Below are 25584 nucleotides of genomic sequence, written 5' to 3'. Positions count from 1 at the left end.
CATGGCAATACTGTCAACGCAGTGGAAAGACCGAGCACATGCAGAAGATGTCAAATGGTTCCTGCACTGTTGGATCACGGATTTGTTATTCCATACAAGGCTGCAAGCAGTGTCAGCACAGCAAATGCGTTTCTAACCTGTATAAGTAACAGTCAAATTTCAGCAGAAGTAGTCACTAACCAGCAGTGCCTATGACGACAAGAGGACTATGCCACACATCAGAGCGGGATGCTTCTAGCACAAAGTCCTCCTTCTAGGACTTGGCATCTTCCTACTGGTAAGTTGCCATCAGCCTCACTTCAGCACTGACCAGACTTTGGAGGCTATCATTGCCTGCAAGTACTCTGGTAAACCTCCACGCCACTGGTGCGTTCAGCGAGCAGCTAAACTGGGTCTACATGGTGCATGCTCTGAAGAGCAGGCTCCGTGGATGTCATCATTCCTGACTGGAGATGTGATGGCTGGCTATTGGGCCACCACAGTGCACCATGAGCCATCCATGCCAAGTGCCAAAGGGGGCATGGCCGCCATGCCACAAGTGTAGTAGCACGTAATCTCAAAAAAATTTTGACCTTTCAATGTTGTTTCACTGAGCTACCAACAGCCTGCACCCCTCGCCATGACCCACACCCACAACCCAACTCTGCACAAAAGTGGCTCGTCACCCCAGGCCACTTCAGTATATTTTATATTACTTAATTTTTTTATTGTGGAAGTCTATGCAGCACTAATAAAAGAAAATTATTTTCCATCACATATATTTACTAAAATTTTTGTATTCACTGAAAATACTGAAGTACCCTAATCTTATCTTCCATTCTGAAGCACAGTGAACAACCAGGTACTTCTCCAAACACACTATAGAATGAAGCTAATCAGAAAAAAATGTTTTTGTAGGAGGAAAATAATACCATGGATGACGTGGACATAGCAAATTTTAAGAACATCTCCCTGAAAAGAACTCTGCCAGAGCACCTTCTTTTTCCCCACTGAGGACTTTACAGATGGTAGCAAAAGTCAAGCACGATTTCTTGACAAAACAGTGTAAAATGCCAGTCAGCTTGTATTTGACATTCACATCAACTGCTAACGACTTCTGAACAATTATAATTCTTTAATGCTGCTGCCAAGAAAGCTGAAGTTGCTATACATACACATAACAGCATTTTCAATTTTACACTGAAGAGCCAAAGAAATTAATACACCTGCCTAATATCGTGTAGGGTCCCGGTGACATGCTGAAGTGCCAAAACATGACATGGTATGGACTCTACTAATGTCTGAAGTACTGCAGGAGGGAACTGACAGCTTGAATCCCACAAGGCTGTCCATAAATCCATAAGAGTACAAGGGGATGGAGATCTCTTCTGAACAGCACATTGCAAGGCATAGCAGGTATGTCCAATACTGTTCATGTCTGCAGACAGCAAAAGTGTTTAAACTCAGAAGAGTGTTCCTGGAGCCACTCTGTAGCACTTCTGGATGTGTGGAGTGTCGTGTTGCATTGTCCTGCTGGAATTACCAAGTTTGTTGGAATGCGAAATGGACATGAAAGTATGCAGGTGATCAGACAGGATGCTTATGTATGTGTCATCTGTCAGAGCCGTATCTAGACATATCAGGGGTCCCATATAATTCCAACTGCACATGCTCCACACTATTACAGAGCCTCCATCAGCTTTAACAGTCCCCTGCTGATATGCAGGCTCCATGGACTCATGAGGTTGCCTCCATACCCATACACATTTACTGCTTGATGCAATTTGAAAAAAAGGCTCGTCCGACCAGGCAACACGTTTCCAGTCATCAACTGTCCAACGTTAGAGTTGATGGGCCCAGACAAGGCATAAATCTTTGTGTCGTACAGTCATTAAGCGTACAGGAGTGGGTCTTCGGCTCCGAAAGCCCATATTCATGATGTTTTGTTGAATGATTCGCAGACTGACATTTGTTGATGACCCCGCATTGAAATCTGCAACAATCTGCAGAAGGGTTGCACTTCTGTCACGTTGAACGATTCGCTCCAGTTGTCATTGGTCCCGTTCTTGCAGGATCTTTTTCTGGCCACAGCGACGTTGGAGATTTGATGTTTTACCGGATTCCTGATATTCACAGTACATTTATGAAATGGTCGTATGGGAAAATCCCCACTTCATCGCTACCTCGGAGATGCTGTGTCCCATCGCTTGTGCACTGACTATAACACCACATTCAAACTCACTTAAATCTTGATAACTTGCCAGTGTAGCAGCAGTAACAGATTTAACAACTGGGCCAGACACTTGTTGTCTTATATAGGCATTGCCAACTGCAGCACTGCATTCTGCCAAGTTTCCATACCTCTGTATTTGAATACACATGCCTGTACCAGTTTCTTTGGCGCTTCAATGCATGTTCAGTGGAAGCGTTTTGTGCCTCTTGTACTGAAATGTAAGACTCTGTTGGAAAAGTTTTAGAAACAGATGTCATGGCTTTAGAATATTCAATACGAAAACTACCAGCTTCTATTCATGTACCCCATATTGTTGGGAAAGGCTCTGGTGGCATGCCAGGTTCAGCAGTAATTCTATACAAAGCAATACACGGTGTTGGGCTTTTCTGGGTAGATGCTGCACACTAAACCTTGCACTGCAACATTACCAGGGGAAGACAGGTGTAATGGATTAAATGTGGACAGGATATGCACAGGGCAGTTGCCACCTCCAGCAAATAGGCCGCATATTCTGCAAATGTACCAAGAACTTTTTCTTCCTCAATTCCTACAGGTAACAGCACTTAACAACTGTAACCGACAAAATAACCTACTGTAGAATGGACAGCTCCACAACTTGTTATTTTCAAGGCACAAATGCCGTAAGGAAGTACTGTGCAAGAGAATTTAATAGCTCGATATGCAGACCACTCTCTCTCTCTCTCTCTCTCTCTCTCTCTCTCTCTCTCTCTCTCTCTCTCTCTCTCTGTGTGTGTGTGTGTGTGTGTGTGTGTGTGTGTGTGTGTGTGTGTGTGTGCGCGCGCGCGCGCGCGCGCGCGCGCGCGCGCGCACAAACACTAGCACTACCACACAACCAATGCAAGATGTATCTAGTAAATGAAGGTTGTGGTAGCATTAACTCTCTCTGTTTTCTGCCAAGGAAAACAGCAGGGTCCCACAAAGTATTTATGCAAAACCCTCCATCTGTATTTATAAGGTCACCTGCTAAATTAATTTCAACTGCTTTCTAATAACACTATCCCAATAGTGGGAAGTGGATGCCAGAATCTCCATGTTATATTCCATGGAATGACCAGTACCAAAACAATGTTCTGCAATAGCAGATTTGCTCAGCTGTTGTAAGCGAGTGTGATGCTTATGCTCAGTGCACCAGTCCTCCATCATCCTAATGGCCTAATCAATGTATGACACACCACAGCCTCAAAGAATATGATACACACCCATCTTACCAAACCAGGATCATTGTTTACAGATCCCAAAATGGTCCAAATCTACAGTGGCCATAAAACACATTTTACATCAAATTTCTGTAAAATGTGACCAAGACTGTTGGCAATGTTTCCTGCATGAGGCAAAAAGACCGAAGACTTTGGTGCCACCTTGATAGTATCGACACTCACCTGGTCAACAGTTGGTTGATAGCACAGTGCACATCTGATCTGACTTTCACTAAACTACCTGACTATGAGATGGGCTAACTCAGCTGACAAACTTCAAATTTTTCTGAATGCCTGGCAGTTAGAGAATGAAATTCCCCGTCAGACTGTGGCCATGAAGCACTGTCCACCGAATACCGTGAAAACACCAAAATTTTTGAAGCAATTATTAAATGAAGCTGAAATAATTCCTATTTTTTACATTGTGAGAAGCTCAAGGCTCCAAAAATCTGTAGCCCACAATACTACTGCAGCAATGTGCCATAAACAGGCACTTTAAGTTTGTACTGTAGAAGGTTTGGAATAGTGGAACACTTACCACGCAAAAATTCATTTGTGGAGTTTGGACTCTTTTGCATATGCATCAATAACATTTGCTTCTTAGAAACTTAAGACAACGGCACTGCTTTGTTCCTTGTGTGCACAACATTACAATATGTATATGTTGCTGAAGCTCGGTCATCATATAGCATCTGTTTATCACTAAAGGATGAAGTGAGATAACAATATACACCAATACAGCAGGTACCTTACCACTAATCCAAGGTATGGAATTTCGCATGATCAAGGTTTTACCTTAAACTGATAATTTTCTCTTTAACATACAATGTGAAATAAATCTTTTTTCCTGCATTAATGTACCAGGTTTTTATCCGGTATTGACTTACTGAAGACAAATTATGCTAACAATGAATGGAGGAGTTAGTGAACAGTGAAATTTCTGACACGACCATGAACAGTTCCTACGAAACAATATTTTTGCATGGATTAACATTCACTCTGCCTCTCTTACGATTTATTTTATGAATATTTTCTACTTACCTGTCTTATTTTTTCTTCTTTCTGCTGCTGTCTTATTCTGTCCCTCTCCTCAAATGTGAATGGTGCAGGTACTGTTACACGCTTTATAGGTGTTGCTTTCTTTACACCCTTCTGCTCCATATCCTTGTTAGCTACTGCTTCTGCGACTTTTTTCTAGTAAGAAAGAGACAAGTTTTGTGAATGTAGAAATGACATAAAACACCATCAACTGCTGTTTGGGTTATTTCTTAACGTGTGAACAGTTTCAGTCAAAGACCATAACCCCACACCTGTTGTACACATTTTATAGATACAGGAAAATTTCACTTGATAAGGATGTTTCAAAGTAATTGTGAAAATATAACAACATATATAGATTTTTGATAGCAGCACGGCAAAATACAGATAGTACTTGAAAAATAGCAAACTGGGGTTAATTCTCCTGTTATTATTCTACTCCTCTGAAGTAACTAATCGTTTCTTCCTCGCATTTTGTTAGACTACCTATACACACAGTGTATATGCAGGGTGTACATAAAATATTTCCCAACAACACTTTTTTATGTTGGTATACTGTGTGTCTTGTTTTACTTACTCAAGATTAATGATTGCATTACACTATGTGATCAAAAGTATCCAGACACCCCCAAAAACATACATTTTTCAGATTAGGTGCAAAAAAAAAAAAATGGTTCAAATGGCTCTGAGCACTATGGGACTTAACATCTATGGTCATCAGTCCCCTAGAACTTAGAACTACTTAAACCTAACTAACCTAAGGACAGCACACAACACCCAGCCATCACAAGGCAGAGAAAATCCTTGACCCCGCCGGGAATCGAACCCGGGAACCCGGGCGTGGGAAGCGAGAACGCTACCGCACGACCACGAGATGCGGGCTATTAGGTGCATTGTGCTGCCACCTACTGCCAGGTACTCCACATCAGCGACCTCAGTAGTCATTAGACATTGTGAGAGAGTAGAATGGGGTGCTCCGCGGAACTCACGGACTTCAAACGTGGTCCGGTGATTGGGTGTCACTTGTGTCATACATCTGTATGCGAGATTTCCACACTCCTAAACATCCCTAGGTACACTGTTTCCAATGTGATAGTGAAGTAGAAATGTGAAGGGACACATACAGCACAAGTGTACAGGCTGATCTCATCTGTTAACTGACAGAGACCGTCGACAGTTGAAGAGGGTCTTAATGTGTAATAGGCAGACATCTATCCAGACCAACACAGGAATTCCAAATTGCATCAGGATCCACTGCAAGTACTATGACAGTTGGGCAGAAAGTGAGAAAACTTTGATTTCACGGTCAAGTGGCAGCTCGTAAGCCACACATTACACCAGTAAACGCCAAACAATGCCTTGCTTGGTGTAAGGAGTGTAAGGAGTCTGAACAGTGGAAAAACGTTGTGTAGAGTGACGAATCACGGTACACAATGTGGCAATCCGATGGCAGGGTGTTGGTATGGCGAATGCCCGGTGAACGTCATCTGCCAGCGTGTGTAGTGCCAACAGTAAAATTCAAATGGGGTGGTGTTATGGTGTGATCACGTATTTCATGGAGGGGTCTTTGCACCCCTTGTTGTTTTGCATGGCACTATCACAGCACAGGCCTACATTGATGTTTTAAGCACCTTCTTGCTTCCCACTACTGAAGAGCAATTCAGGGGTGGCGACTGCATCTTTCAACACGATCAAGCACCTATTCACAATGCACAGCCTGTAACGGATTGGTTACATGACAATAGCATCCCAGCAATGGCCTGGCCTTCACAGAGTCCTGACCTGAATCCTGTAAAATCCCTTTTGGATGTTTTGGAACGCTGACTTCATGCCAGGCCTCACCGACCAACATTGATACCTTTCCTCAGTGCAGCACTCCGTGAAGAATGGGCAGCCATACCCCAAGAAACCTTCCAGCACCTGATTGAACGTATGCCTGCCTGAGCGGAAGCTGTCATAAAGGCTAAGGATGGGCTAACACCATACTGAATTCCAGCATTACCAATGGAGGTCGCCACAAACTTTTAAGTCATTTTTAGCCAACTGTCCAGATACTTTTGATCACATAGCATATCATTTTCATAATTCTGTTTGTCACTAATGACAAAAAAAATAGTAGTAGTTTAAAGTTACTGTTCTCGTTAAAAAGCTATTTTAATTTTTTTTAAAAAAACAATGGAGAATGTGCCGCTACTGACAATCTGTTTGATTAATATAGTGTACAACTGTTGCTATTGTTGAGTTTTTTTACTTTTTTTAAGGAAGTGTTGTGCACTGTGCGTATAAACAATTATATCAAAGTTCATATCACAGGGAAGTAACACTCACTTAGTTTTGGTTGGAAAAAAATGCAGAATTTGCTACGGGACATTGTGGAATATTTCCGCTTCAACCTCTATAGTTTCATGATGTTCCGATAGGTGGCAGCAATTTATGTAACCTTCAAAATGGCATCTGTAACAGAGGTGTGTTCCAAGCAGATAGCTGCCATTGAGTTTCTTTTGGCAGAAAACCAGAGCATCACAGGTATTCATAGGTGTTTGCAAAATGTCTACAGAGACCTGGTAGTGGGAAAAAAAGCATTGTGAGCCGCTCAGTGAGTCTTCTGTCATCACTGCAACGAGGTCTTACACACCTGTCCTACCTCCCAAATGCTGGCTAGTAACAAGCAGTTTTAACTCCAACTCATTTGATGTCATCAAAAGAACACGATCAAACACATCACTGCACAACTGGATGTGTCTGTCAGTACTGCCAATAAACCCATCCACCAGTTGTGGTACTCAAAGGTTTGGGCCCACTAGGTTCCTTCCCATCTAACAGAAGACCGTACAGAGCAATGAAAGATCATCTGAGCAGAACTGCTTGCACGTTATGAGGCTGATCGTGACAGTTGTTTTGTCGAACATTGTCACAGGTGATGAAACGTAGTTTCACCCTTTTGAGCCAGAAACAAGACAGCAACCCACACCACCTCTCTTATGAAAGATCAAAATCACACCCTCAGCCAGTAAAATCATGGTGATGGTCTTCTAGAACACTGAAGGGCTTACTCCGATGTCCTCCCTCATGGTGAAATGACCAACTCTGAAGTGTTCTGTGCTGCCCTCAGGAAACTGAAGAAACAACTTGAGTATGCTCATTGCCACAAAAATGCAAATGACAACACAAGGCCTCACCCAAGTCTATGCGCCTGAGAGGGGCTCACAAAACTTCACTGGACTCTTCTTCGTTATCCACCATACAGCCTGGATCTCACACCTTCCGACTTCCATCTGTTTGGTTCAATGAAGGATACATTCCAAGGGATGCAACAAGACGTCGGTTCCAACGGCAACCGGTAGAGTGGTACCATGCAGGCATACAGGCTCTCCAAGTATGGTGTAACGCCATTGCATTGAACAGATATGGTGAAAAATAGGGTTTTGTAGCCCAAAGTGGAATAATGTGGTATTTTTTAATCCAAAATCAAACCAGCCTGCTTTCAGGGGGAGAGGGGGGGATGTATTACCATTTTTATCAGTGTACATCTAGGATATACAAATTTGTTGCTAAATGATTAAAAACTATTAAATAATCACAGGCTAAGATAGCTTTCAAAAACTAATTTAGCATACTTCTATTATTTTTATTTATCAACAAATTATATCCCTCAAATTTAGGTTTTTATATCACGGAATGCACATTCCCGCTTACAATTCAATTTCTATTAAAGTTACAAAGATTCTGATATCATGCTTTGATAGAATTCCTTCAATTGTAGCCATTGAGACATGGTTTGTAGAAATTGCTGAATGTGTAAAATAGTTATTAATTTTAACAGTTCATGAATCCTAATGAAACTCTGATCCTGAAATAACTTAAAAAAATACTTCTTAATTCTCTCCTTACAATGGTATATTTGTGTATTTCTTTGCTGTCCTTGATCAGATTTCACTGATTTTCGGTAACTTCAGTGATCATTACAGTCTCTCTCTTCTGCCACAAGGTGGCATCACACCATTGTGCACTCCTAATAGCTGCTGGCCTTAGTTTGTTAGCAACAGAAATGCAAGCTCACTACCTGCTGGCCTTCTGATAGACTGCACTTTCACATGCTCTATTTCCATCAAATGTGGGCTCCAAATTTTTGTTGTCAGCTATGGAGACCAGATCAAAGGCGACTGAACCCTTGCTACCCCCTCGTTCTTGCTGTACACCTGAATCCAGCCAGCCTAGAGTTTCCGTGCCGTCTCCTCTAGAAATGGGCAATTCATTCCTGATCTGACTCAAAGAGCCAGATCCTTCTTGGATAAAAGGAGCGGTAGCTTGTTTGGTCGATAATGTCTGATGACACTAGCAAGCAGAGCAAAGATTCGTCAATAGGCTGCAACAGCAGCATCCCAAGTCGCATGCTGAAGGAAACATTTCCCAAGCTACAAACAAATGTGACGTAAATCAAGCGCACATATAGATTTACTTATCTTTCTAATTTTTGCAGCTTTTATAAGAGATGAGAAAAATAGGACATCAAGAAAGATCAGATCCTCAGAGCACTGCATTAACACAAAAGACACTTTACCACCTTATAGATGGTGTAAACCGTAACTTACCAACAATGGTGTAGAGGAAGTTGAGATAAACAATTTTAATTAGGTCACTTGTGGTCAATCAAGTCGGAAAACTACCTCAAGTTGACCAACAAAAACTATCTAAGCTACAGAGCTTGTGCCTAGTGCAGGATTTCCAATACTCTCTCATTCTCTTCAAGCAAACTATTAGACCTAAAGAAAAAATGAATAGGATCTTTTTTGTAAAAAATGCAGTTTCGTTTTGCACAGGGATGTTTTAAACAGAGGGCACATTTTTCACGTTATTCAAGAAAAGCTTACAAAAGTTACCACTACACAAATTATTTCTCACATTCGATGTTATATGGTCTCCATCGGCTGGGTTACTATGCCATCAGCTTGTTCATGCATTTAAATTGCAAATTTGATATTCATGTAAGCTCTACCTCACAGTTTTGTAAATTTTAGCAGCATAAAATTAACGATTAATCATTCTGTTTGTCTGGCCTTCTTGCTATGAAATTACTGTGCTTGTAAGGGTGATGTTTAGATCGAACTGCAAACATAATTAGTATCTACATAATGTTTCTGAATGTCTTCTTTTGTTAACCCTACAGAACAGTTTAAATTAATAATATTAACAAGATAGCCAATTAAGCCCTGCAGCCATAGAGACATGCCTCAGAGAAGCCGTAAAGTTGCACATAGGTATTTTGTGCCTGAAGTGTTTTCACTGAACAGCAAAGCAGTAGCACTTTGCGCTTAATACTTGTGAATACTATCCTTAGTTTACTGTTTGCTCTCTTATAGGCACCAAAACGTGATGCGGGTCGTCCACATTTGGCTCGAACACTACAGTTGGAGAAGGACATACTGAATGTTCGAAGAGGGCTCAACCGCCAGCACTCAGCAGGTGGCACAGGTGCTGCATACAGGTAAAAGTGCCATGAGGAATGTCGTCCATGAGCACCGGCTCCACCCATACCATCTGCAGAAAGTCCAGGGATTACAAGAGGAGAACTACCCACTAAGGGTACTGTTTGCACAGTGGAATTAACAACGACGCATATTCTAGTGCCAATTTCTGAGCTTTGTGCTGCTCACAGATGATTGCACATTTACTAGAGACAGCATATTAAAGTGGTAAAACATGCATGTTTGAGTGGACTAAAATCTATGTGCACAGGTGATTCAAAATCACGAACACGGGGTCAGTATTTACATCTGGGCGGGCTAATTGGTGACAATACCATTGAGCCACACCTCCTACCACACAGACTAACAGGACCAAACTACCTCACATTAAGAGTTGTTTTGCCTACCCTATTGAATGTTGTGCCATTAAGTGTTCGAATGGACACGTGGCTGTATCATGACGGAGCTCCAGCACTATTCAATGTCGATGTGCGAGATCACCTCAAAGTTTCATATCACAATCAATGGACTGGTACGGCTGGATCAGTTCCATAGCCAGCACGGTCACCGGATCCGACACCTCTCAACTATTTCCTGTGGGGTAGTACGAAGAGGATGGTGTATGGCACACCTGTCAGCGGAGGGTGCTGAAATACTTCGAGGACTATCGCATATATTGGCTCATGTGCATAAAGCTGTCAGCACATGATCCATACGTTCGAGCATTGAGCGTGCTAAGTTTCTGATGTCATAGTGTGGAAAGCACATTGGGTATTCTTCCCGAATGTGCAGAGCAATAACATGACTGATATTCTGAACATGATTGTGAATGTTGACCATTGGGATGGAAGAACGCCACCTATGTCACATGCATGCCACCTCTCTTCAGTACAGAACTGTGAACTGCCATACTGGCTTTCAGTTGAAGCCCATATGTATATATGCTGTTTCTAAGCATCAGAAAACTCAGGATCTCTCAGAAACTTTTTGCTAACCGTACAATTTGCTGTAATAAAATGACAAGAAACATCATAGTGGTGGTTAAAAAATTACTGTAACTTGTATATTATGAAAGTATACCGTTTCACGGCAATGGCACACTAAGGACTGTAAGTAATGCAATGTCCTTAATACAACTGGTTATAATTAAACATCAGTTAACAACATATCTACGATTAAAGCTTTCAGTTCACAGTAAGAACAAAAGTATGGTACCTCAACAGTCATGATCGATACAGCACAATGCGCAGTGTTGCAGAATGGGAAATGAACGAGTGAAGTGTTGCTGGTTCACCTTGACTACATCCATACATTTTTATTACTAGCCTTCACATTGTCTAATAGGTTCTGATACTTTCTTATTACTTTAATAAATATGTATTCTATAGCATGTTCTGTAAATGTAGGTGTTCTGTAAATGTAGGTGCACTCCGAGGAGTGCCTTCATCTACAAGAGAACTTGCACAACTTGCAGTAAAATATTTTGATACTTTCTTGTTTTAAGTTTCTTGTTCGACATGTTGTAAAGGTTTTGCTGCTAAATAGGAACAGCGATCAAGTAAGAATTTTTATTGCACAATCTGTAATGGGACTTCTACAAGCCAATGTCTGTACTGACTGGACTGGTACTTTTCTTTCTGCTTTACAACATGCACATGCATATTGAAGTTTTTATTTATGTGTACTACAGACATAACGACATAACTAGCATGTGGAAAGGGGGCAAATGTGTGTTTTAACAGAGCTAATTTAGCAACTTTACACCCATACATTTCATAAACAGGGTGATGTGTGAGCTAGATACAGCTGACAACTACCACTACAGTGTGCTGTGATCGAGTGTACCACACTGAGGCACACATGTATGCACAAGTCACGTTGTTTCTGAGTGTTCAGCGTGGCGTTTAACTGGGCACTCAACGTTGACATTCAACAGCATGGTCTGTGTGCTGAAGGCTTACGGCTCAGCACCGTCAATGTAAGCTTTGCATCGACACAGGAGGTACGCATTTTGAAGGCTGTTTGTAATGCAGACAGCACGATGTGCTACTCATGTAGAGTTTATTGATGTAATGTGGAATGCATGCCTTTCTCAGACTGACTCTTCCCAATACTCGAGCTACATGTTTCTGGACATGGGTTCCTCCTTGAAAACTGATCAGTATGCCTTCACACACAACATACTAAGCATTGTCGGTCTCCCCCTTCTTACTCCTCTTCCTATGTTCTTTCAAAATAGGACCAAATAAAATAAAAATGAAGGTACTATGACCTGAATTAAATAGGCAAGCTGCCTCCCTTTATTTTTGTGAGAGAATGGCAAGTGGTGAGTCATGAGAAAGAGCTAGTTCATTCCATCAAGTGAGCTGTTCTGATATGGTCTCAGAAAGAACAGTTTTGCCCATCTATTCTTCTTAGCCGTCAACTTGTGCAGCCCTGAGAGGAGCTCAGAGTGGCTGTGCCTCCTTTGCTGTTAAAACAAGGTGCACATACGCAGCTACGACCCTCTTTCAGAGCTTCAGCATTCAGCCGCATCAGTCTGTTATCTTATAAAGGGTGGAATTCTTGTTGTCCACTGTCCTATGTTCTTATGGTTGTGCTTAGTAGTTAAGCATCACTTTGATATGTCTATGAAAAGCGAGTTCCTGAATGAGAAATAGATAACACAGTAACTTTGATTTCTCATCAGTATGTATCATATTCCAAACAGAAATATAAGACATTCTGAACGCAACAGTAATTATGCCATATACCTGTAATGAAATTAATAGTAAAAAATCTCTCCTTTTCACCTTATGAAATTAAAAGTTACAAACCATGCTTGCAAAGGGAAAAACTATGGTTAACAATATTATGAAGAGGATAGGTTGCTACTCACCGTAAAAATGACACATCAAGTTACAGGCAGCCACAACAAAGGCTTCTACACATTTAGCTTCCAGCCAGAGCCTTCTTCAGGAAAGAAAGCTTTTGGTCAGCAGGACTTCGTTGAAAATAGAAAACACACACACACACACACACACACACACACACACACACACACACACAAACCAACTCAGTTTACAAATGTACTACATATCGTAATGTGTGGCAACTTAGATTTGTGAAAGTGAACCAACATTAAGTGTGCAATGTGACAGAATAAACATTCATTGGGGTGCCACAGCATAAAGTATGCGACAGCATAAAGGAATACATTACAAACACATGCTGTAAAAACACATCAGAATTTTTTCCTGCCTTACTGCAGTATCTGAGAAAACAAAATATCCAAGTGGACCAAAAATGAGTGTGCTCAAGCCAGCATATAAAAACAGTAGTTAGTAACATGTGTCTAGTTATAGAACAATATCATTAACCCACAGAGGTGGCAGCATGAATATGAGATGAAAAGATGATGGCAATGATATTTGCAGCCGATTTAATAGTGTTGATAAACAGATAAAAATAGATACACGAAAGGCTAAATGTATGGGAGGGAATGTTGCAATTGTATGGACAGAAATTTAATGTTAAGTAGTGTGAGTATATTACAAGGTGTACAACTTTGCTTCCGCTGTTTGCCTATAGGTTGCAACAACAGTAAGCAGTGGTCAAAAGAAACAGATCAAAGACGTCGTCAGGCAGTTAGCTTGGACCTCAATCAACATAACCTCATTCAAACATCAGTCGGCATCATAAAGTTGTTCTTGACAGAAAATGTCAATTTACCAGCCTAATTCTTGTCATTTGCTGGAGGTGTTACTGTTTTGTTTCAATATGAGGAAAACAGTGGCCCAGTCTCATCGAATGCTCTCAAGTACGTATGGTAAGGACACTTTAGTGAAAGAACGTGTCATGAATAGTTTCAACACTTCAAGACTGTTATTTTAATGTCGTAGACCGGCACAGTGGTGGAAGAGAGAATGTTTTCGAAGATGCAGAATTGGAGACATTGCCGAGTGAAGACTCGCGTCGAACTCCAAGAAAAATTGGCATGATTAGTGGGAGTGACACAGCAAGTTATTTCAAAACCTCTCAAGGTTATGGGCATTATTCAGAAAGAAGTATCTTAGGTCCCGTGTGAGCAGGAACCAAGAGATGTTGAACAGTGTTTGTGTGTTTGAACAGTTGCTTCAGAGGCGAAAACGGAAGGGATTTCTGCATCACATTGTGACCGGGGATGAAAAATGGGTTCATTATTATAATGCTAAACGCAAAAAATCATGGGGATATCCCGGCCATGGTTCCAAGTTGATGGCCAAATTGAATACTCGCAGCTCCAGATCATGCTCTGCATTTGGTGGGACCAGCTCGGCGTCGTGTACTATGAGGAGTGAAAACCAAGTGAAACAATCACAGGTGTTTGTTACCTCACGCAATCAATGCGTTTGAGCAGAGCATTAAAAAACAAACGGCCGCAATACAGCGAGAGGCACGATAAAGTGATTTTACAGCACGACAACACTCGACCCCACATTGAAAAAGAGGTCAAAACATACTTGGAAATGTTAAAATGGGAAGTCCTATCCCGCCCGTTATGGAAATACGAGTAATCTTGCAAGCATTGCATGATGAATTTAGTGGAACACAATATAGGGGTGTAGACAATGTGGCATCTAGAGGTGCAGGTCGGTCAGGGGACTGTGCACAGATAGTGGAAATGGTTAAGGCAACCGCTCTTGATACGCAGGAAATACGGGTTCAAGTCACAGTTCAGCACAAATTTTTATGTCACTATTGGATAGTGGATCTATAATAAAACAGCCAATTTCAAAGAATTCAAAGTCGGTAAATTAATTTCGAAACCTCTATTTAAGTTACACATCTCTTAGTCTTTGTAAATTGCTGACCTATTTTGTGACGATAATGGAACTTCTCATCTTCAAGCTGATCATAGAAGCATCATGTGAAAACAGAAGTGCTTTACTCAAATAGAAACTTCGATGATGTCAGTTATTTAAAATTGCTGAAGCACCTAGCAGTTCATATACTGGGCATTTAATGGAAATAATGATCTAGGTAAAGAAGGTCAGTAATGTTACAAGTTCATCCATGAAGTTTATAGCCTGCTGGTCCCAAAGCTGCATACTCAAAGAATATTTTTATATCTGATAAAAGCTACTGACTTGTTAAACCATCAGTTACTTATATGAAAGCTTAAGTCTTAACATTGACAATCAACCTACAACTCTCTTAATCACAAGCATGATGAAAATTTACAAAAAATGACTTTAACAAGCCCACCACTCTCACATAATAAGCTATGGAGAAGGCATCTCAATTTTATTCTATGGGACACAGTGTGTTGGAATTATTGTATGTAATTGTGCAACAGAAATAACTAAATACTTTAGTAACAAAGGCTTGAAGGTTACAGTCAGTAAAACTCAGTTACCGAAAATTAAAACTGACTGTCTTTAGGCTCCACTGCTCCTCAGGTTCTGTTGAAGGTAAGTGTGCAGCTGGATTTCTGCCCTTTATCTCAGTAGCTTTATACCTCTGTGGCTTCTAGGTTGTGCTTAGGCACTTTGCTGTAACGTCTTTTTGGTTCATTCGACTTCCTTTTACATCTTACACTGTTCGTCAGGATTGTCATCAGTGTTTTCATCATCTGTTCTATAAAGAAAATGACAAGGCATCGTGGCTGAACTGAGGAAGAGATCCTGGAGATACACATGAACAACAACAGTGAGCATTGATGCAAATGATAACTTCTCCACAAATTCTGAAAACAGCAGTCCTAAGCTGTCCACATCAGCAGAAGTAGAACTTCAGTTGTATGAGATACAAATTATATTTTTTCCGAAGCCAAAGAATCAAAGTGATCGTAACTTTCTAAGTGCATTACGGAAATCTTATCAGAATCTACTGAAGGAAAAGCAGTCTTCACATCTCTGCAAATCTATCGCAACTGTAAATTCATCCAGAAGCTTCAAAACTGGGAACTAATTTTGTCACCTACAATCATGTTAGTTTTGGTTGTACAAATCGTACAGGAACAAGACATCACTGAGAACACTCCAAAAATATTTAGTATTCATACTGGCACGGCCCCGGTGTAAGTCCAAACACTAGCTAAGAAGTGCAGTTAGATATGCCATAACACAGCGCACAGCTCCTCAGCATGTAGCAAGTGTATCTGCAGCAGCCAAATGGTGAAGCAGTTAGTTTTCACCACAACAACATAAATAATGTTACTGTATCTCTGCAACAAAATGGATGAACATATGTATGAACATTTTAGGTGGGTACACCACATTAATTTCAGATGTGGAAAAATCTGCAGTAGGCTGAATCACCTTAGCAAGCTCCCAACAACAGTCTAGCCAAATGTCAAGAAATACAACAATTTATACCTCTCTTAACTATCGGACTAAATTATGGAGCTGTTCAGTAGACACACAAACAGAACATTGGCTTCCAGTCAAGGGGCACAAATACTTTCATTTTAATTGAATATATTCTTTAGACCTTTTTGTATCAGTTACATTTTGGTTTCCCAAAAAATGAAGCAAATAGATGTACTACTTAGCATACCTACAACGATCACAGCACCAGGACAATATTTAACTACTTTCAACAAAGGAACAAACTGAAAATGACAGAACAAAGTCCACTTATAAATGGTTTGATTTAGTTCAACAGACTTCCAAACTCACTAAGAACATGAAAGGGAATGGAACACAAAATTAAAACATTTTCTGATAGAAAAATGTTTATATTCCCTCAAAGAATTTTAAGACAAAATTCTGATGTGTCATATGACGTTGCTCAAGTTAAGAATCTGTTTCCAGTAATAGCATAGTAATTGTAATGTGATAAATATATAATCGAAATTTAATATACATTAACTGTTTTATATACCATTTTCTGGCTAATACAGCAAACACTTACAAAAGCTATTTATTTGATGACTGCATGGATGGATAAATAAATAAATAAATCATGGCCACAACTTGACCGACAATCCTGTCACCATGGTAACCTCAGACATTTTGCACATGGTATTATTATCTATAATGAAGTACAACATGAGGGAGGGGGACGGGGTGGAAAAATCTACGTAGATCACAATAAGATTCGAAAGCGTTGCAAAGACTGGCAACTAGATTTAAATCTTCACAAACGTAAAAGTACACACTTCAAAATGAAAATTCTTAGTATTCCACAAACAAACAAAATCAGTAACAACTGGAAATCGGCTCATATAAATATGTGTAAGAATTTGCACAGGGTGTATATGCGGACAAGGAGAAAAAATTCCCGGATTTTCCCCGGATCTCCCGGTTGAAAATACATTTTCTCCCGGGTGAAAATATGCTTTTGCCATATTAAGTAACAGTATACTTTCCCTCGGAACTGTAAAACTTATCCTTTGATAGAATGCGGTTTTATACAGCACCATAGAATTTCCCCGCACTTTAGAAAACGATACTTGGGGAAAAAACACGTTTTGGAAAGATCTTTGATGTGCAGTAGCATGTACGCTGCATATTTTCGTATTACGAAAGTATAAATTCTAATTCCACCAACAGGAAAAGTTAATGGTTTAAATTAATATACATAGTGTTGCCACAAGAAAAGAAAAGCTTTTGCATACAATATTTGTCTTGAAGATTAATAAGCTACAAGAGAAGCTAAGCTTTTACTTATAATGTTGATCTGTTTAGAGCATGCTACACTTTAAGATACGTCACACAAATACGCCAGCAAAATTTTTAATACAGACATGAATCTCTGATCTTCTGGGCTCGAAATTCTTCTAAATGGCCTGTCATCAAAGAGCTGATTTTTAAAAGAGACCAAACACTCTGTGATTTAAGAAATCCATCATACATTCTCGCACATAGTTCATCTTGCGTAAAAGGAAATTTACTTCGAAAATAACGCTTTCCGAACAATAATTCGCAATATTTTCCCATGACCTGTTGGAAATAGATTCATTTCAGAAGTCGTCAGAGAGTGCCAGATAAGAGGCGTCACCGCACTTGCGCCGCTACGGTGATGTAGGAAGCTCCTATGTTCGTACGTGTAAAACATTAAAAGATCTTACATTATGTCATAAGAGAAACAAGACTTCAGAGGATACTCCAAAAGCGTCAGAATTTCGTGAACCATACTAAAATGCATAGTTCGCCTTACAGTGCACATTCATATGTCCAGATTCTCAATGACGTAGGCATCAACCAGATACGAAGCTTTTCAGTGTGGTTTTCGGGACGTAAATTTTCTTCGAATACCAGTACTGTATTATCTCATGTTCGGTTCTTTTCTATGGCATAATGCCATATTTGGTAGAAGATGAAAACGTGCACCTGAAATGCAGTGAACAGTTGAAACTAGCCAATAGTGCGGAATAAACTGACTGCCTCAGCAGGAAAGCTTAATAAAAACCAAATTTATTTATCAAACCAACAAAAATAACTTCATCGTTCTGCAAGGCGGTTAATGCTTGACTGTCAGAAAGGTGGAAATAAAATAAAATCTGAAACACTTTATTGCCTATTAGCTAATAACTTGCTCTTCTGAGTGACATAAAATTAAATATAGGACATCTAAAACCAGTAAAGACAAGAGACAGACAAGACTGTACACATTTCTTCAATCCTTAGGTCCTAGCGATTTTTCTCTCTAATCTTGCTACAGCTTTACACAGCGAGCTTTCCTTTCTGCAAAAGGACTGTCACCTTGTCAAAGTTCGTCAGACGTTTTGCTACATGAAAAATATAAATGTCGTTGTCTAATACTGAAAAAGCTGTTAATACAAATAGTACCCAAGACTGGTTTGGTTTCTCGAGCGATTACGTCTATTTTGCCACTATGTGCTGGAGAAAACAAAATAGGCCTTTCTAATATTTCAGCAATTGTAACACACACCAAATAAGCGAGACTGTTTTGGCGATAATGATAACTTTTATAATACGTCAGAATATAATTCACGAAGTACCAATACGAAATACTTATTTGGCCTACTACAAGGAAAAAGCTTTACGTTAGGAAATAGTTTCACATTTCATTCATACGCCCCAGTTTCTCACGCACGAGACCAAAAAGTAGTAGAACGAAATTTTTGTATAAATTTGGAATCGTCCTATTCTTCCATAATTTGTGTGATGTCCCCGTTTCTTGTCCTTCCTCGTTCTAACAAACAGTCTTGTCATCACTAATTTTGTAACTATTCCTACCACTGTCAAAACTAAGTCCCCGGTTAACTTCACTAACCCTGCCACAATCACCGGTTTAGTTATCCAGCGATTATTCTCCGGTTAGGCGTCATTACGTGTTCGTGCAATGCGTTTTCCGCACTACTCCCAGAATGGAACTTAAGCGGCTGCTAGGCGGGGACCACAACTGGCCCTGTCTCATGTAGCGATCTGGCCAAAAGATTTCTGTTAAAATTTCACTTTCTTGGATACACCGAGAAGATAATATGTAATCTTTCTTACCTGTTAGTCGTTTATTTCCACTCTGGTAGTCTGAATCAATGGATTCGCTAGTAATTATAACAACGCTGAACATTCAGAAACCAAATCAACCACATAAACAAGCAGCACTTGGCATTGACCGGTTAGGCTTTATTCCGTTCAGCTCGTATAGCCCCCTCCTGTTTTGTCTGCAGGAAAGTTTATTTCTAGATGTGACGAGGATTCCCCTGGCAGAGACATCACATATACTATGCACGCATTCAAAAATCAGCTTTTAATTCATTCAGAAATCAACTTAGCATGTGTTCAAAAACCAGCAGGGGTGCGTTTCAAAATCATATGAATAATCGATAGACCGACGTGCGCTGGATGCGAGGTGCTTTGCGAAACTTTTTTTTTTTCCTTCCTCTCAAGAACATGAATTTGTCCCCTCCCCCCGAAATTGCTGCACGGTTCAGCTACCCCGGTTTTCCATCACTCCCTACTAGATCCGAGCCTGCTGCACACGCGTGAATCTGGCAGCTTGGGCGCGCCAGTAAAATTTTTCCGGGTACCATGTGGCTGTTGCTGCTACTGCTGCTTACACAGCCAACAGCCAAATTTCTGTAGCCAGAAGAGAGAGAAGGTACTACTCATACGCGACTCAACTGCGCGTGTGCACGAGCCCGCTCGTAACTGATTAAATGAGTCTACTGTAAAAAGTTGTGATGTCAAGCTCATCGAAGGCAATTTGATGTCATGAAGCATTGCATTGTCTTCCGAAAGCCTTTGGCACATTTTGCTGTTGGCAGACGCTTGTACGATCACTGTGTTATTTTATATGGCGGATTTCCTTTGCAATTTAAGTTTTATTTTCGTTTTTTTCTGTCATTCATGTTTTGTTGCTGCAGTATTATTCTGCAGCAGCGGGATACAGTAATATCCTTTGTTAGAGTAACGGTTCTTACCAGTTAAAATTACAGAAAATTAACTGAAAACTAAAACAACTAAAAATTCCTGGAATTCTACAAAATTCCCGGATTTTTCTCGGTTTTCTCCCGGATGAAAAAATTCCCGGGTTTTTCCCGGATCTCCCAGTTGTCCCGGGTCGTAGACACCCTGTTGCAGTATTATAGTACGGAATGATCACACAGGTTCAGTCACAGGTAATGCAGATGGCAGGCTTCCACTCATTGGCAGCATAGTGGAAAAATGCAGTTGAACTACAAATAAAGTTCTATATGCAACACTCTTGCACCCCATCTTAGAATGAAGTTCAATTGTGGGGACCCTTACCAAATGGTATTAATGGGGAACATTTCATTTCATATAAAAAGGAATGGTAGCATGACTGTCACATATAGACCTCACAGGAGAGTATCACAGAAACGTTGGGAGAAAAAAAAAAACGATTTGCCAGGCCCTTTAGATAAGACTCCAATTAACCAGCAAAAGCCTGCAAACAAATTTTCAAGAATAAGTATTATGTGAAGAATCCCCAGATATTAAACACCATATGTATCACTCTCGTAGACATTGTGAAGACAAGATTAAACTAATCATAACACACATGTGCATATACACACATATTTGAACAGTCATTCTTCTCAGGCTCTATAGTGACTGAAATAGGACAACATCTTAAAAGTTGTCTCAATCCAAGTATCCTCTGCCACACACATCACAGTACATTTGCAAATTATGTATGTAGATGCCGATTTGGTTTTAAGCGCTGTAGTTCATTCAAAAGATTACACTCTGCAGGATAAATGTTCTGGACCTAACTATTTTATTCCTGGATATGTTCTTCTCATGGTGTTTTATATTCATATCTCTGCCAAGTAAAATGTTGAATTAGCTGCGTTAATCTTTACCACCAATAAGCGTAAAATTAAACACACTTCCTTTTCTAACAGGCCTTTAAATTCATGCATCAGATACATTTCCAAATTTAATAACAAATATTGCTGTGAAAATCAATTTCAGTTCATTTTTTAAGCAGAGAGAGAGAGAGAGAGAGAGAGAGAGAGAGAGAGAGAGAGAGAGAGAGAGAGAGATAGATTCTTTACAAGGTTGGAAGGATCTCTTGGGGATGAAGGGGTGAGTGGGCGCCATGACTCGATCAATATGTATGGGAAAAAACAGTGATTATGCTATGCAGGCACTGTAATAACTGCCTTTAAGCTGTTGTTGAGAAGGGAGGGTAAGGAGGGGTATGCACCATTTATGAATAGTTCTGCTACTACTACTTCAGTTCTCTAATCCTTCCTGTATAAACTGTTACCCCTTAGCATAAATGTGTCATGTTATTTAAAATTCTCTTCTTGTCCGACTTCCTCCAGATGTGTCGATCATATTTATGTTCCACTGTATAATGAGACACATCTTAATGGTGCAGTGTGAAGCTTCAAATTTCCTTTCAGTTGACATAGAATTGTTGCAACAGAAGCATCTATGTTGCAGGGGCTTTTTCGTATCAGGAATATTTCAATGTCCTTACTGTCTCTGATAGCTGTGGGGCTATTTGATTTGGTCTTAACCTTATCTTGCCTGAAAGAGATCAACTTTAGACATACTGTTCAACTTTGACCTCTCTACCAGTGAAGACAAACTGGCAGCTTTAAGAGTATTTCTGTAGCTTTTGCTTAATGCTTTGGAATGAGGTGCCTTTTGGCATCTCCAACACTGAAAGAAAACTTTTATGTGAAAGTGTGATAGCTTCAAGAGACAGAGTCTCTAGCGAAGAACATCTTCTGAAACGATGTTTTAGCCCCTGAAACAAATGACATTGCAAAGGTCGCTGGTTTATGAGCAACACTGTTTTTGCTTCCAAATAAGGTATTCTCTTTGGTTCCTATTTCCTGAGTCCTCTTCACCCAAAAGTATTTACAGCCACAGCTCCAAACAGCACAATTATCTATGCAGTTAACAGATAGTAAAGTTTTTTTTATTAGTATTAATCGAAGATCTACTTCGGAATAGGTAAGCACATACTTTTATTATTATTTGCGACTAGCCAAAACTGAGTATTTAGTGACAAAAGAGCAGTATTTGCACCACTTTACATACAGACAATTTTAAAGGAGAACAATTAACATTGTCATTATTGATCATGTGAACTTATCGTTCCTTATAAATACATTTGGACTTAATAATGTTGTTGCAGAGGAAGCCTGAACTAAAACATGTTAATTTCTATATTCGGTTAGAGTACATTCTAGAAGTATCCACAAATGGCAAAAATCATTGTACTGGAAAGTTCTGTAGCTGTATATATACCGTAGGTGTTCTGGCCAGAGACAGTTCGCTTCACACTCTTGTATGTGCAAGTGCTGAATAAGCCTTCGTTAAGTGAAGTTAGTGTTCGTAATTCATCTACTTACACCTTCCTCTATGTGACATTATTTTGGTGGAGGTGTTGGGTATTGGAACTCGTGCTACAGCACATTATTGACGACACAGTGGCTCCCATCAGGCCACGACAGAGCCGCCGTTTAGGTGGCAAGAAACCCGAGTTCAAGCCATATTCAACAGACCGCAATCTATCGGAGACAGAAGAAGAAGAGGATGTCACAATGACAGCAACTGTGCGGCACCACATGAGATATCTTTCCGGGTTCTCTAGCGACTATGGCCAAGAGCCAAACAAGTGGCCGCAGGTATACGAGCGTATAGCCAAATTTAACAAATGGGATGACACCGTGTGTTTGGCTATGTATTTTTCTACTTGGAGGGCACTGCCAAGCAATGGAATGAGAACAACAAGGAGAAGCTCACAAGGTGGGAAGTATTCCAGGTGGAACTGCGCAAGTATTTGGGTGACACACAACGAAGGAAGTGCAAGGCTGAAGATAAATTAAAGTGCAGGGCACAGTGTCCAGGAGAAACAACAGCATCCTACATTCAAGACGTCTTGGAGCTGTGTAAAATAGTGGATCCTTGAATGAAGGAGGAAGATAAGGTGGTACATCTCGTGAAGGGTTGTTGATGAGGACATGTATCAAGCCCTACTCCTGAAGGAGGTTTCGACAGCAGACGACTTCATAAAGTGGTGCCAGTATATCGAGTCAATGCGTCAAAAAAGAATTACATGCAAGAAGTTTGAACTGCTTCTAAACATCGTATCTATGTCCGTGATGGAGGAAGAAACCAATTTCACAAGTGATCTCTGTCAGATAGTGAGAGAGGAAGTTCAGAAGGCACTTGGATTGCACGGCGAGCAAAAACTTGAGAAGCTTCAAGAGGTCATAAGGGAAGAAGTGGAACAGACATTGAACCCAATCTCTCGTCTTTCATTTCCCTTTAAAACGGTAAAAAGTCGAGACCCAGGCGAAGTTATATTCCTACAATGCCGCACGAGGAACCTGTTTGGGCACTAAGGAAGACTGATGTCTGGAGGACTCAAGATAACCAACCAGTATGTTTCCATTGCGGACGACTGAGACATGTAGTGCGCTATTGTCGACAAAGGCGGCGGATATCTGATGAATCCCGCACCAGAAGACAGCAGACCGATCTCAGCCAACGCCAACTCCGGGACGACTAAGATGCAGAAGATGTGGGCGCAGGACGACGTCTGTCATCATTGCCGCAAGCTAGCCGCTGGACAGGACGCTCCCCAACACGCTGATCAAGGTCTCCATCGCCATTTAGATGCTCCAGCCGATCACCTAGCCGCAGCAACCTGGAGAACTAAAGGGTGCGACCTTCCTTGGAGGTGAGGTCGCGGAAGAGAAAAATCCTCCGCCGTCGATCACTATAAAAATTATAGGAAACTACATCGATATCCTCATGGATGGCCAACCAGCCCAAGCTCTTGTGGACTCTGGAGCATCTTATTCAGTCATTTCGCAGAAAACCATATTTGTCGACCACAAAACATCTCTGCTGAAGGTGGCTAATGGGAAATATGTAAAACCTACATGAAGATTTGTCATTCGTGTGGGTATAAGTGGCCACACACTGCCCTTGGAATTCATCGTCTTACAAGAGTGTAGTCATGACATTCTCGGATGGGACTTTTTGAAAGCTTCTCAAGCAGTTATAGATTGTGGTCACTTGAATATCATGCTAGACGAGATGAGATACTGCGGATAGGAAGATGCGCATCCGAGTGTGTGAAGACTATGTGTGCTGAATGAAGTGATCATTCCTGCAGTCAGTGCTAGAAAGGTAACTGTCAGATGTCATGTCATGCATCAGCCGATGGATCTTGTAGTGGAATGTAAGAGAAGCATACAACTGACGAATAACGTTGTCATCCCAGCCTCTGTCATCTCGTTTAAGAACAGATTCGGTGAATTGTGGATAGTTAACTGTCGCCGAGAACCACAGATCCTTCCAAGACACACGTGTATAGCAAATGCTGAGCCGTTAATTGCCGAACAGCTGAGCATCATAGAAACCTCCCATACCGAGTCTGTTGGCGAAATCAACGCTACCACTATGAGATAAGATCTTCTAGCTCAACTATCACCAGATCTCACTAAGGAACAAGAGAAGAGGCTACTTGCTATTCTTCTAGAGTTCTCTGAATGCTTCAATCCACAGGTGAAGAGCAAATTAGACAATCGACGGTGAAGTGCCGGATTATCACTGGAGACCATCAACCAATAAGACAGAGAGCATACTGAGTGTCAGCAGCGGAACATCAAATAATTCGCGACGAGGTAGAGAAAATTATGAAGAATGACATCATTCAGCCTTCACAGAGCCCATGGTCGTCACCAGTGGTTCTCGTCAGGAAGGAGGATGGAAGTTGGCACTTTTGTGTTGACTACAGGAAGCTTAACAAGATAACTAAAAAGGACGTTTACCCTCTTCCACGGACTGACGATATACTAGATTGTCTGAAGGGGGCTAAGTTTTTCTCAACCATGGACATGTAGATATCTCAAATTATGCTTGCCTTAAATTGGTCAGATGATGTGAAAGGACAATTTAAGGTAGTTAATGGATTACTCTGCAAGAAAAACTTCGATCCATTTGGAAACAGGTGGCTACCAATGATTCCTAAACACATGCGCTTAGATGTTCTACAGAAATTGCATGACACACCTGGGGCCGGACATTTAGGATTTATTAGGACATACGATAGGATCCGCAAGAGATTTTTCTGGCCAGGTTTATTTAGGAGTGTTTGTCACTAAGTGTCGCACTGTTGAGAGTGCCAGAGGAGAAAGGCAATTCCTCAGAAATCACCTGGCCGACTCACACCAATTCCACCAGCCGAAAAGCCTCTCCAGCGTGTTGGGATTGACCACCTC

At 40.7% G+C, this 25584-nt stretch overlaps 1 protein-coding gene across 2 annotated transcripts in view; it reads right to left on the bottom strand.

The window, feature by feature from the left end:
- Nucleotides 1-25584, bottom strand: part of LOC126458103 (targeting protein for Xklp2 homolog) — a 152576-nt gene that overhangs the window by 29410 nt on the left and 97582 nt on the right. For both annotated transcript variants that reach the window (XM_050094929.1, XM_050094928.1), the window contains exon 7: nt 4471-4623. In XM_050094929.1, the coding sequence (XP_049950886.1) occupies nt 4471-4623 (153 nt within the window). The remainder of the gene's footprint in view (nt 1-4470; nt 4624-25584) is intronic.

This window comes from Schistocerca serialis, chromosome 2 (genome assembly GCF_023864345.2).
Source record: "Schistocerca serialis cubense isolate TAMUIC-IGC-003099 chromosome 2, iqSchSeri2.2, whole genome shotgun sequence".
Lineage (NCBI taxonomy): Eukaryota > Metazoa > Arthropoda > Insecta > Orthoptera > Acrididae > Schistocerca > Schistocerca serialis.
The sequence above is the reverse complement of the archived record's forward strand: the minus strand, read 5'-3'. Positions and strand labels throughout refer to the sequence as shown.